Raw genomic sequence first — 13,273 nt, forward strand, 5'->3', positions numbered from 1 at the left:
TTTTTTTATGTTAATGTCTCCTTCGGGAGTAGTGTAAGTTTGAGGGTTTTTTCCCTCCTTTATTAATGAAAAATGTTTCTCTTCATTCATTGTGCCTCTTTTATTCCCCTGTAAGCATAATTCCATTATCTAGTTGAGCTTCGATTTATCTTATACATCTTAATGTTCTGAAGTGTTATACCTAGAATTGGACCGTAGTGACGCCATGCTGAAGCTTGGTCTTAGACGTTGCCGAGCTGATCTAAGTCTTAATGCCTTAGATGTTAAGGTCATGAGGTATCAAATCTGGGTTTGGCCTTGGTAGTGCCAAGCTGGGGCTTGGCCATAAACGTTGCCAAGCTGAAACTTGGTCTTAAAACCTTAGATGTTGTCTTGAGGTGCCAAATCTGGGTTTGGCCTTGGTAGTGCCGAGCTGGGGCTCGATCTTAGACATTGCTGAGCTGAAGCTTGGTCTTAATGCCTTGGATGTCAAGGTCTTGAGGTGCCAAACTTGGGTTTGGTCTTGGTAGTGCCGAGCTGGGGCTCATTCTTAGACGTTATCAAGCTGAAGCTCTGTCTTAATGCCTTAGATGTTAAGGTCTTGAGGTGCCAAACTTGGGTTTGGTATTAGTAGTGCCGAGCTGAGGCTCGGTCTTAAACGTTGCTGAGCTGAAGCTCTGTCTTAATGCCTTAGATGTTAAGGTCTTGAAGTGCCAAACTTGGGTTTGGTCTTGGTAGTGCCAAGCTGAGGCTCGATCTTAGAGGTTTTTGAGCTGAAGCTCTGTCTTAATGCCTTAGATGTTAAGGTCTTGAGGTGCCAAACTTGGGTTTGGTCTTAGTAGTGTCGAGCTGGGGCTCGGTCTTAGATGTTGTAGAGCTGAAGCTCAGTCTTAATGCCTTAGATGTTAAGGTCTTGAGGTGCCAAACTTAGGTTTAGTCTTAGTAGTGCCGAGTTGGGGGCTTGGCCTTAGATGTTGCCGAGCTGAAGCTCGGTCTTAATGCCTTAGATGTTAAGGTCTTGAGGTGCCAAATCTGAGTTTGGCCTTGGTAGTGCTGAGCTGGGGCTCAGTCTTAGACGTTGCCGAGCTGAAGCTTGGTCTTAATGCCTTAGATGTTAAGATCTTGATGTGCCAAACTTGGGTTTGGTCTTGGTAGTGCTGAGCTGGGTCTCGGTTTTAGATGTTGCCGAGTTGGAGCTTGGTCTTAATGAGGTGGATATTTAAGAGAAGCTTCTTCGTTTATTGATATGTGGCATGCACTTGTAACAAATACATTGCTTCAAAATAGAGTCCAATCCACTCGATAAATGAAATTAAATAATTGAAATATGAAAACTAAGGTGATGAGAATATAAAATCTATAAGACTAACGCCCGGTCGTGCAGGACTTCAATGTGGTCTACTGGTAAATTTTTTTGAGATTTTTGACATTCCATGCTCTTGGTATAGCTGTATCCCCCTGAGTCTACAAGTGGTTAACTTGTCTTCTCTTCTCGGGTCTGTTGTGGCTGCTTTTCTAAGGACCAAGTCACCTACTATGAATTCTCATAGTCGAACCTTTCAGTTGTGATACTGCCGCACTTTTTACTTGTAGGTTTCATTTTGCACTAGAGCTTCTTCTCGAACTTCGTCTATAAAGTCGATGTTTGCTTGGAGCCCTGCCTCGTTCTATGATGCTTCAAACGTTGTCGATCGAAAAGAAGCTTGGGTCACCTTCAGGGATTAAAGCTTCAGTCTCGTATGCTAGTCGAAACGGTGTTTCCTTTGTAGGGGTCCGAGCTGAGGTACGATATGCCCAAAGTATATTGAGTAGCTGGTCAGCCCAGTTCCTCTTCTCCCAGTCCAGCCTCTTCTTTATTCCATCTAGAAGTATGTGGTTGGCCTTTTTTGTCTGGCCGTTTGACTGTGGGTGTGACACTGTAGTGTTTCAAAAATCAGTTAAAGTTACTGCAGAAGAGCCCGAATTTTTGATTGCCGAATTGTCGCCCATTGTCAGTGATCAGTACTTTTGGGACACCATAGCGGTATATGACATCGTCTCTTATGAACTTTTTTACCGTCTGTTCAATGATCTTTGCTAGGCGACGCGCTTCCACCCACTTAGTGAAGTAATCAATAGCAACAATCAAGAACTAGACACCGCCCTTGCCTTTCTTGAACTGTCCTACGATATCCATTGCCACATCGCTAATGGGATCGGATAGATTATGGAGCTAAGTTCTATAGCCGGGGCATGTAGTATTGAGGCGTGTACTTGACACTTAAAGCATCGCCGGACGAACTTCATTGCATCTTGCTGTATTTTTTGCCAATAGAATCCTTGGCGCAACACCTTGTAGGCCAGTGCCCTTCCTCCCATGTGTCCTCCGGAAATTCTTTTATGGACCTCCTGGAGCGTCTCTTCAGCTTGGCCGACGGGGGACTTTCTGATGCCTAAGTCAGATCTTTCCACAACAGATACTCAAGAAAGTTTTCTGTCAAAAGAAGTGATCAATCCACACAATGGAGGCTTACCTTGGTATTTATAGGCTATTGATGGAGTGGAGAAAGGGGGAATGTCCATGGAGAGTCTTACTGGGCATGGAGTCCTTAAGGAGAATGGCTCTCTAATTCCAAGAATATTCTAGATTCCGAGGCCTCTTTCAGGAATATTCTTCTTTTATTTCGGAGGTGTGGATTGTGAGGGGTGGATGCCTCTGATGACGTGTAATGGATAGAGTCATCTCCTTATGATCAGGGATTACGTTCTTTGAATGAAAGAGTGGATGAGAGCATGGTCTGGGAGCATTGCCTAATGATGCCAGGCCGAGGTGGCTGCTCGGCCAAAGGAGAGGCCGCGTTGGTAGTACAGTTTGAGGAGATGCTAAGATGGTAGCTCGGCCTGATGAGGGGCCCAGGTGGTACCTCGGCCTGATGAGATGCCAAGGTGGCAGTACGACATGATGATAGGCCAAGGTGGCAGTACGGCATGATGAGATGCCGAAATGACAGTATGACATGATGAGGTGCTGAGGTGACAGGACGACATGATGAGATGCCGAGGTGGCAGTACGACATGTAGCTTGGCCTACCTAGGCCTGATGAGGGGCCGACGTAGTAACTCGGCCTGATGAAGAGCTAAGATGACAGTACAACATTAGTTCAAACACTCCTTGGCCGTGCAGTGGTCAGAGACATTTACCCTCATCAGTGGGGAACCAGAAAATGTAAAAAAATAAATAAATAAAAAATAAAAATAGAATGATACCAAGTCGTCACCATAACGACAACTGAAAACCAAGAAACCGATACAAGACTTAGAGAAATCCCAAAACAGTATTTGTCAACCATTTTACTCTGACGTTGCCACAGGTTTCAAGAGTCAGGATCATATCCGTCAAATCAGCCGGGACTGATCCCAATTCCAGCCCAATCCATGCTCGGTTTAGATGACCTATACAACTTGAGGAATACTCTAACAACGATTTGATTTAATCAAAAGGTCAACGTGAGATTATGAGAACGGAGAAGCAAAAGGCAGTATTAAAGTTGGGCAAAGCATACACACTATTTGCAAAACCAAAAATACCAAAGAAGATACCATATAAAAAACAACTAATATACACAAATTTTCAGGATAACTGCTTTGTCCGCATTAAAATCACTTCCAATCTAATAGGTTAAACCCTGAATTCTATCCAGGAGCGAAGCATATGAACAAAAACCCAAAAAATTTATCACTGTAATAATGCCCCATTGCCACCTTCTGTATACAGCTCCCTCTGATAATCCACTAGAAATACCATATAATGTTTTCAGTTTAGAATCTTATAACTAGGATGTTTGCATGGCTTCCGCATGGTAGCTATCCAATTCGGTATCCAAGTCCTCTGCTGACTTATCAACAGGTTGCTTCCTTCCCTGGCCACGTCCCCGACCACGGCCATGGCCACGACCTCGACCACGACCACCACGGCTGCGACCAAGACCACGACCACCCCAGGGAACCCCACGGCCCCATCTGCCACAAGCAGGATGAATAAAATGAAATTAGATGGCACATTACTTTACAGTGAATAGCCATGATTGAAAATACATAAATGCTAATATTGTCAACAGGCAACCAATATTTGTGATTACACTGCCATCAACGTGCAACAGAAATTTAACATGAAAGAGCCCTGGTGATGGCAAGCATTTAGGAAAATATTAAAGGATTTTTATGAACCTCTACCAATTTTTGGGAAAGGAAAGGTATTTGATGCAGGATCACCGTCCAGCTTACATCCCACAACATAAAAGCGCACTGTTTCATAGCCTTATCTGAGGCTACGAAGGAGAGTACCAGATGCATTCGAATGACTAGAAAGTTGAGTATACAACTCATCCAATAGAGTCAAAATATACGAATCAATAACTGAATACAATTCAAGGAAGTGAGGGAAAAAGGAGTCTGTTCTCTGCTCACTACTATGGGCCAGTCATGTTTGAAGTCCATGTCCCATCAAAGTTGAAAGATACCATTTCTTGTATGTCTGGGCCTTTCATTGTAAGATATTAAGACTACCACACGAAGAAGACTATAACATAAAGGATACCATCTAAGGTTCTTCATGCAATATGACTTAGCTACAGAGGTATGTTGTAGTTTCCTTTAAAACATTAGTCTCTAGGAGCATGCCAAGGGGGAGTAGAGATGCCATTTTTATGGTGAATATGTTTTTAATTAAAAAAAGGTTTTATGGTGAAAATGCTTTTAATTAGAGAAAGAAGGCTTATGCATTGTTTATGGTGAAAGTGTTTTCAATTAGAAAATAAAAATGGCTTTATAGAGAATGTTCTAGTCTACAACTTAATGGATTATATTGAAAGAAAAGAAAACCAAGGGTCTACAGAAATCCTGATCCTGGAGAACTGGGGCCTGGGGCCTGGAGCCTGGAGCACATGGAGAACAACAGTTCTTTTAGGCTTCTCCATTGAAGAGTTCGTGGAGATTAAAAGCAAAAACTTCAAACAACATATATATATATATATATATATTAAAAAATAAAAGATCAATAGGAGAGAATATTAAACTTTAACTATTCCGCTTTTGTGGCTTACCATAAATTCTCACAAAAAAAACCCCTAAAGATCTTAAACTTTATACTCAAAACTCAACTAGCATTTAAAAACCTTAATTCTTCAGTAAATATAATAGTAAAAATGTAAAGGGAAGTCTCTCTGAGCAAGATGTGTATCCTATGTCTCCTCACATGGTTCTTTCATTATTTTTTTTCAAAGGAAAGAGAAAAAATGAATAGAAAGAATCTGTAAGTAAGTGTAGGCTACCCCGCTTGCTCAGAGAACCCTCTCCCAATAATATAATAAAGTACTAAAAATGAAAACTAGAAAAAAAAAATTGGGCTCCTGATACTAGTAACTTTTTTATTTGGTATAACAGGATTTACCAAAAACAAAAACAAGAAGAAGAGAAAAATAAGAATTGACTGAACGGGGTTGAAGGGTTCCATCATGCTTAATCCACATATGCACTTTGGGTCGCCAAACCAACTAACACACCCAAACATCTGAACAGCATTCAGAACTGTGTGGCCAACCCAATAACTAGTCCATGATCTGAAGCCCTTGACCTCTGACATTAAAGGATCATCCATAGTGATTCCAGACCCAGTGGGCAACAGCTTGACATTGGAATGTCAACCAGAACACCTAGAAAAGGAACTCATGAACTACAAGACTAGAACGAACAGATCATAACATTTTCATATTCATAATAGTTCCAATTCTATAAAGCAGTAAAATTTAGCAGCCCTTGAACAAAAGACCACAGTTCTATTTATGTTCTATATGACCAGTAAGATTACTGCTTGAATGAGAACTTACCCAGAACCACGATTTGCTGGAACAGAACCTCCACCTCGGTGCACTTGAGGCCTGTTTAAAACATCGTTGTTAGACAAGCACGCCATTTTTTCAGTGAAAAAGAACGATATAGCTATAATATACTAACAGCGAAGGGAGTGAGAAATAATCGAAATATAACATACGTCATTACAACCGTTCTCTTTCCTCTTCCATTTGCTGCTCCAATTACATTCACCCGAGCTGAAACAGGAATTTCAAGATTGGTACCAATGAGTTCAATCTGCATTGGCTTCCCATCCAGTACAACATTATTATATCGCCTAACAGCTGCTAATGCATCACTTCTTCTAACAAACACTACTTCAGCCGTACCCTGCAGATGAATAAATAAACACCAAATTTGAATTGTCATTTAGAAAACCAAGACACTTGAACAAAATAATAACTCAGCTTAAGTTGCCTTCTTTTCTTTCAAAACAAAATCCAGACTAGTAACATAAGTACCAAAAAATAGCAACCAGAACTACAAACACTGGAATATATTCATGCCAGAAATCTGTTACTTTTTTATTTGGTCTGTCATTTTAGTTTGAGGTTTGAGACCCTTAGGGAATTTCTTTTCTGTCTTTCCAACACTTACGTTGTTGTATCTCTAATGTGATATTGTTCTATCAATAAAATTGTTACTTATCTCAAAATAAAATAAAATATATATATATATATATATATCCACATGAAAGAAGCAATATAGCTTAATAATATCTATTGGGGCAGCAAAGAACTACAATCTCATCAACAAATAGACTTTTACGGACAGAAACTGCATCTGACCCAACAAAACACCATGATCCCAGCAACAGATGGACAAGGACAAAACAAGCATATAAGTGGATTTAATTTTGTACTCCCCAGGTTTGTAATTTGCTGAAGCAAAATCTGGGAGCAAATGACTATAATTTAACATATTTTGCTTAAAGCAGAATCTTTTTCTTTCTAAGTTGCCATTCAGATCCAAAAACTGAGTGGGATTGTATTTGAAAGGCCTCCCTACATCTTTCTCCCCATTTGCATCAATCACCACACTCAATAAAGCCAACTCATTCCTTTCTTCTGATAGTTTCCTTCTCTAAATTAAGAGAGAGAGAGTCCTGCGATTTGTGCAGGGGAGTCCCAACGATGGATTGGGGATAGCCCACCTCTATTCATCATATAGAACGCCAATCAGCTATTACAAGTCCTATTACAAATGAGATTAAAAGTCCTACTAGGAATAGGAAATCCAAAACATAAAAGGTAACCAACATAAGCTTGCTAACTTTTAATTAGACATCAGTCCTAGTTGAACTAGTACAACCCTAGTTAGACTAGGAAAACACCAAAGGAGTAGCCTGCGGCTTCTCCTCCCCTTCTCATGATGGACTTCTAACACCTTTAACTTATTTGTATGTATGTCCATGCACCCTTCTATTACAAAACTTTCAAGTATAGTGAAAAATTTTAATGCTTTGTTTTGTCACTTGGAAAACTCTATTTGAATTGAAAATTGACATGTATGAGATCCGCGGGTCTACCTGTATACAGATTTCCATTAATCTGAACCAGTCTCTAAGCCAGAATACCTCAGTAGAAGCTACTTCACAGCAGGATCTTAAACAACCAAATTTAGGAGAAACTCTATCAGAACACAGAAATCTCAGAATGGTCTTGAATTCCGGTCGATACCTTATTCTATCAGTAGATTCAGCTTGCAAAGTTTGAGCTAATCCGATAACAGAATTAGGAGTTTCCAGAGAAGTCCCAGTGCTACTAGGAAAACTAATAGCAGAAGTGCAGAACTAGAACAGAAATATCAATCAGAAAATTTCATATCTTACAACAGAACTTCAAAGAGTTGAATAATAGAATCTAAGCCTCGATTCCCATATAGCTCAACATAATAACTGAAGACATAATACAAGCAGGACTTGATTGAATCAAAACAGAAAACGGGTGCCACATAAAGTATAAATTAGCAGAAATTTACTTTTAATCTTGAAACAGAAAGATTGATTGACAGAATAACTAGGCTAGAATTCCACCTAAGGTCCACTTGGAATCCACCAAGCACACTATTGAATGCACAGCAGCAGCTACTAAATCCTCAGCTGCAAAATTCAGAAAATTGAACTGATATATATCATAAATTCATGTCTAACGCCGTAAGCCATTACATCTACAAATGGATTCCATAAACTGACTCTCGACCAGTCCTAAACTGACTTGGAATCAAGGTTCAAAATTTCAGATTTTCTCCCCATTTCGAACTTTTTCCCAAAGCAAAATATTCAGTGAAAAATTGACACTTTTCGCTTATAAATCTCGAAAATTTTGCTTTCATTTTCTGGCGAAACCAAAATATTTTAGTAATTTTGGCAACATGTTGGAACATAGCTGCCAAGACATGGCCTAGGTGATACAGCACTTCTTGGGAGGCAAGTCGTGCTCACACCTTATCCTCTAGGCTTTTTTTGTGTGATATAATAATGCCTTGGGGAAGATAGGATCAAAGAAGTCGAGCTGGAGTGTTGGACGAAGAAAACCTCTTAAGGGCTGCCAAGATCTGCGATGGCCTACCACAGACCAGTGCAAGTCTTTTCTTCTTCTGCAGAAACAGAAACTGGGAGAAGGGAGAAGGGAGAAGAAGAAGAAGAGAGGGCATAGGCATACCTGTCACCAGTACCACGACTCCACTTGCACGAGGGCGACGAACTCAGTAGAACAACGGGATGAAAATCAAATCAAATTCAACTTAAAGCCTACTGGGCTAATCCATGAAGTACCCCATTCGGAGAACAGTTGAATATTTCATGGGCAAAAATTTGTTGGGTTCAGGTGGTTTGGATCACTTTCGAGCGACAGTAGAGGACAACTTCTCCTTCCAACTAGAATAAAGGAGCCAACATATCCTCTGTTTTTCCCATTAAAGCAATAAAGATTGATTGAACCATTAAAATTAGGAGCATGAAGTTGAATAATTAAGTAAATCCATTTTTGGGCTCAAAGAACAAAGTTTCCCCTTGGTGTGATTGGCTTACCCATCATAAGCAATCTAAATAGTATCGAAATTTTTCTTGTGAATCTTCCGAGCTACAAGATCCATTTTGAGAATAATGAACAAAAGGATTAAAGGCTTCCTCTGGAATAGAGCAAACAAAAAAGGAGGGGGCAATGCAAGTTCAATCTTGTTGAGAGGAAATTTATACTGCAAAACAAGGAAGTCAGGAGGTTTAGTCATTTATTGACGAGGAAAGTGAACAAGGGAATCCTAGTGATCTACACCATGTTTATACAGCCTATTGCCCTCCAAAGACACGCGAGTGAAACTGTTTTTCTTAATAAATGAATGGTACATTGTAAAGACTTATATATTGATGAGATGCAATCTTATCAATCATGAGATTAAGGAGCATGCACCTACTACAAAGGCTACAAAATGTAAAAATAGACTTGATAGTAGGCAAAGATCGAGGTTTCAGTTTTGAGGCCGGTTTCGGCCATATGGATGAAACGAGATGTCTCGAGTTTCAACCGAAACCTGGTCGAAACATGGGATACCAGATAATGGTTCATTTTACACCTATTCAATGAATTAGTTTTGCACACCAATAAATAAAATAAAAAACCCCAAAATAGTACTTGTGGTTCAGACCCAAGTTTGCTAGTGCACACTGATGTTGTACACTAGCCGTATAATAATACTGACTACATATAATTTAGCTACCGGAAATATAAATATGCAATTAAAACAACCAAAACATACATTAGGTAAAGGAAATACAAGTATAGAACACTCTCCACCCAATACATGGAGTGTCTAATCCACAAGTTGTATACCGCTAAAGATGTCGGTGACGCTTCTCAAATGCAACACATATGTATCCCATGATATTTTGTGCCCAACACTATGCATAATTTAATAATTCTTCCAAAAATTAGATTTAGAAGAAATACCATTACCTTCAAGCTCCAATCATGCAAATCCAAGTTGTAGAAATTTGAATTGAGTAGAATAATGCAAAAAAGTGAGAAGAGATCATTAAGCGATTACGCCAAAAACAAAGTGTTTAGCAAAACTCCCTTGGTAGTGTCAAAACTTGCAAAACTCCCAGCTCTTGGTCGAAACCAAGTGTGAAACATGTGAAACGTATCAAACAAGGTCGAAACCTTGTACAAACCAATTTCAACCCTTGGTTTTGTATCGGAAACTAGATATGCAAATCATGCCTAATGTACTAGTTTTTCCAAAAATTAATTTGGGGAGAATACCATTGTCAATTACCTTCAAGCTCAAATCGCGCAAATCCAAGCTACAGAAATTTGAATGAGTAGAATAATGCCAAAAGTAGGAAGAGATCAAGTGACTTGGCCAAAAACAAGTTTTTGGCAAAACCCCCCTTAGTAGTGTCGAAACTCACGAAACTCCCAACTCTTGGTCGAAACCAAGTGTGAAACATGTGAAACCTATCAAAACAAGTCGAAACCTAGTACAACCCAAATTTGAACCTTGGTTTTGTCTCGGAAACTAGATATGCAAACCAAATGCTAGCATAGCTGAGTTTCAGAGATCAACGCATACAACTCTGTATACTAATACAGAAACATTCATAAAAATATTAGAAATCAGTTTATTTTTCCATTATGTTTAGAACCTATGGGTAATCTTTCATATTTTCAATTTGAAATCCTGCATTATTGAATTAATATTCAAATTAGTAAATAGAAACAAGCAAATGCAATTATCATGACATTGAGCTTCCTCACCCCAACATATTGTCACTACCACTACAACATGCAAGAATGATCAATGGCTCTTCCGGTATCATGAACACACTATTCCACCACATCAACCAAAGCCCTAGTGTAATATGTGCATATATATCAACAAATTATATTCTTACGATGTCAGTGTCATTAATAAAATTCCAATTGCACCACCAATACTCCATGGTAAGCATGAGAGGGTCCGATAGCAACTGTAAGAAAAATAACTACCAAGCACCGGTGCTTACACTTGATCGCCCATTTCTGTCATGATGGATTGCATATCGCTTCAGTTCTCCAATCTCACGGAAAAGTTCCTGAATTGAAAGTCAAGGATCAAATAAATGATAGGAGGAGTCTACCATAAAGAAGAACATGGATATAATACCTGGAATAGCATTACTAATAATGTGACATATGTTCTACCTTTATATCTTCATTGCTAACACCATGGTCCAAGTTTGAGACATATAATTTTGTTCCAGATTCAATTCCAGATATCCCTGCAGCCTTCAGGCTATCTTCAAACAAATCATGTTGCCATGTAAAATCCTTGTTTCTGCTGAAAGACTGATGTTGGGGAGAACATGTCAGCACATGACCAAGAAATAGAACAATTGGCGTTCTTCAAGAGTCAATCAGAGGTCAGCAAAATTCCATAGACTAAAAATGCAACTGGTAGCAGGGTAGCAGCCTGTTATACTGAATTTGTAGGAGAGCTCAATAAGCAAACCTAAAATGTTAGCAACTAAAGCAACAGATAAAAATGGGAGTAGGGAATTCGACCCACTATAAACCGATGATACGGTACTGAACAGAGCTCCAGTTCTGAAATTCAACCAGGGAAGCTCCATTGCATTAAACTCCATGTACTGGTATGAAAATTGAAGGCCCGCACTGACGAATATCCGCATATACCAAGAGGACCCATCATAGTTACCCTCCTTAAGAAACCATTAAATATGGATTATCTGTGAAGATCATTCTATAAAAGCACTGCAAACCAAGAGTGCTTTAGTTGGCACTTCAAATTGAACCTCTCCATGTACAAAACCATCATACAGATCCTCTCGTTTGCGTTGTTTGAGTTTCTAAAGCAAAACATCTTGAACATATGCAAATAACAGCTATAGTTTTGAGCTTGCCTTGGCAATTGCGTAAGATGATGGCCGAGCATTCACCCTCAGAGCCCCTCTACGATTGCCTCCCGTCCTTCCACGGCCAAAACTCCCTCCTGGGCCTTGTATTTGCCCTCTGCCTCGGCCTCGGCGGGCCCGGCCTCGTCCTCTCCCTCTCTCGGTACTACTTCTGCTCTTTATCAGATCATCAAGCGACATATCCAAAGATGTTGCCATTCGGTTCTCTAAATTCTACCAGAGAATATGGAGGAAAAGAAAAAAGCACCTGACACTTAACCTGCCAAAGAGAAAATGTTGAACAAAGTCATATCAAAAGGACTTTTTTCAAATGCTAAATATGGTTAGGAAAACCAGTCAATAAACACAGAAAATCAAAAACTAACTAACAAATGTAGTTAAGCAGGTAAAGCTCCGAAAAACCAACAATTCTGTTATCAAATGTAAGAGGCACCAATGCAGAAGGGAGACGATCAAAGCCAAAAACAACAAAAAATAAAAACCTAATTTCTTATCATCGCGGGGTAAAACATGTTAAACGATGCAAAATTGCAATTAATTAATAAAATTCATAAAATTACATCTTTGACGGGTCTGGGTATTTTGCTCACATAAGAATGATCAAACATCAAAAGTCAAACACTAAGATTTCGCTTAAAACCTGTTCTATCGAACCCTGTGAATTCTAACAAAAACTTAACAATGGCGGCTTAGCAAAAAAAAACATAATCGCGGAGAAATTAAGTTGCAGGTACGAAAAATTAGACTTCCATCTGTTGATAATACTCGAATCCATCGATTTAAAAGAAAAAGAAATAAATACCTAGTAAAGCGCGGCAGATCTCGTTGCTAACCAGAAAACAATGAAAGAGGCTGAAACAGAATTCCAGCAAAAACTACAGAGCAGTGATTATCTCGATCCAGGGTGATGAAGATGAAAAAATGGCCGGATCTAGGGTAGAGAGGAAGATTCAAGGACAGCGATTTAGGCAATCTTGGGACGTTTTCTTCAGATTAAAAGAGATTGAGCTTCAAAGATGGATCAAGATCAAGATCAAGATAGGGTATCGAAGGAAAAGTGATCACAAAGGCTCATCTTGGGGTTTCTGAAAGTTTTCCTTCGTTTCGTGGAAAGGCAGGGAGGGTTAAGGGTCGTAAAGGCTACAGCCTCGAGCGGTGATAGGACTTGCAAGCGTTAAGTCAAGCGAGGTGTATGAGAAGGCCAGAAGCATCGTTACCAGCTTAGCAAGTTTTCTAGGGTTTTAGACCTTTATGCCTTTTTTGATATTGATTTCCCATTATTATCGAAAATTATTTAATTTTAAAAAATAAATAAACGACAGCGTGGCTCCTATGCCCAAATGCAAAGTGCGAAAAAATGACTACCGCACCCTAAAATGACACTCCCATTGGCCTTCGTATCCGGGTAAAGACTACATTGGTTTTTCAGAAAATCCTCTCCCAAAAAATCCTCTACATATACGTGAAGAATAATATCCTGTAAATAGCAAT

At 39.4% G+C, this 13,273-nt stretch overlaps 1 protein-coding gene across 1 annotated transcript; it reads right to left on the reverse strand.

Annotated features, from left to right (window-relative positions):
- Positions 1–3,527: 3,527 nt before the first annotated feature.
- Positions 3,528–13,008, reverse strand: LOC122079050 (THO complex subunit 4C-like). Its single transcript, XM_042645275.1, has 7 exons — positions 12,585–13,008; positions 11,771–12,041; positions 11,052–11,195; positions 10,874–10,942; positions 6,008–6,198; positions 5,844–5,894; positions 3,528–3,978 (listed from the first exon to the last, which is right to left on the reverse strand). The coding sequence occupies exons 2-7, from the start codon at positions 11,978–11,980 to the stop codon at positions 3,792–3,794; spliced, it is 852 nt and encodes a 283-aa protein (XP_042501209.1). The 5' UTR covers positions 11,981–12,041; positions 12,585–13,008; the 3' UTR covers positions 3,528–3,791.
- Between the last annotated feature and the right edge of the window lie 265 nt (positions 13,009–13,273).

Source organism: Macadamia integrifolia, chromosome 5 (genome assembly GCF_013358625.1).
Source record: "Macadamia integrifolia cultivar HAES 741 chromosome 5, SCU_Mint_v3, whole genome shotgun sequence".
NCBI classification, from domain to species: domain Eukaryota; kingdom Viridiplantae; phylum Streptophyta; class Magnoliopsida; order Proteales; family Proteaceae; genus Macadamia; species Macadamia integrifolia.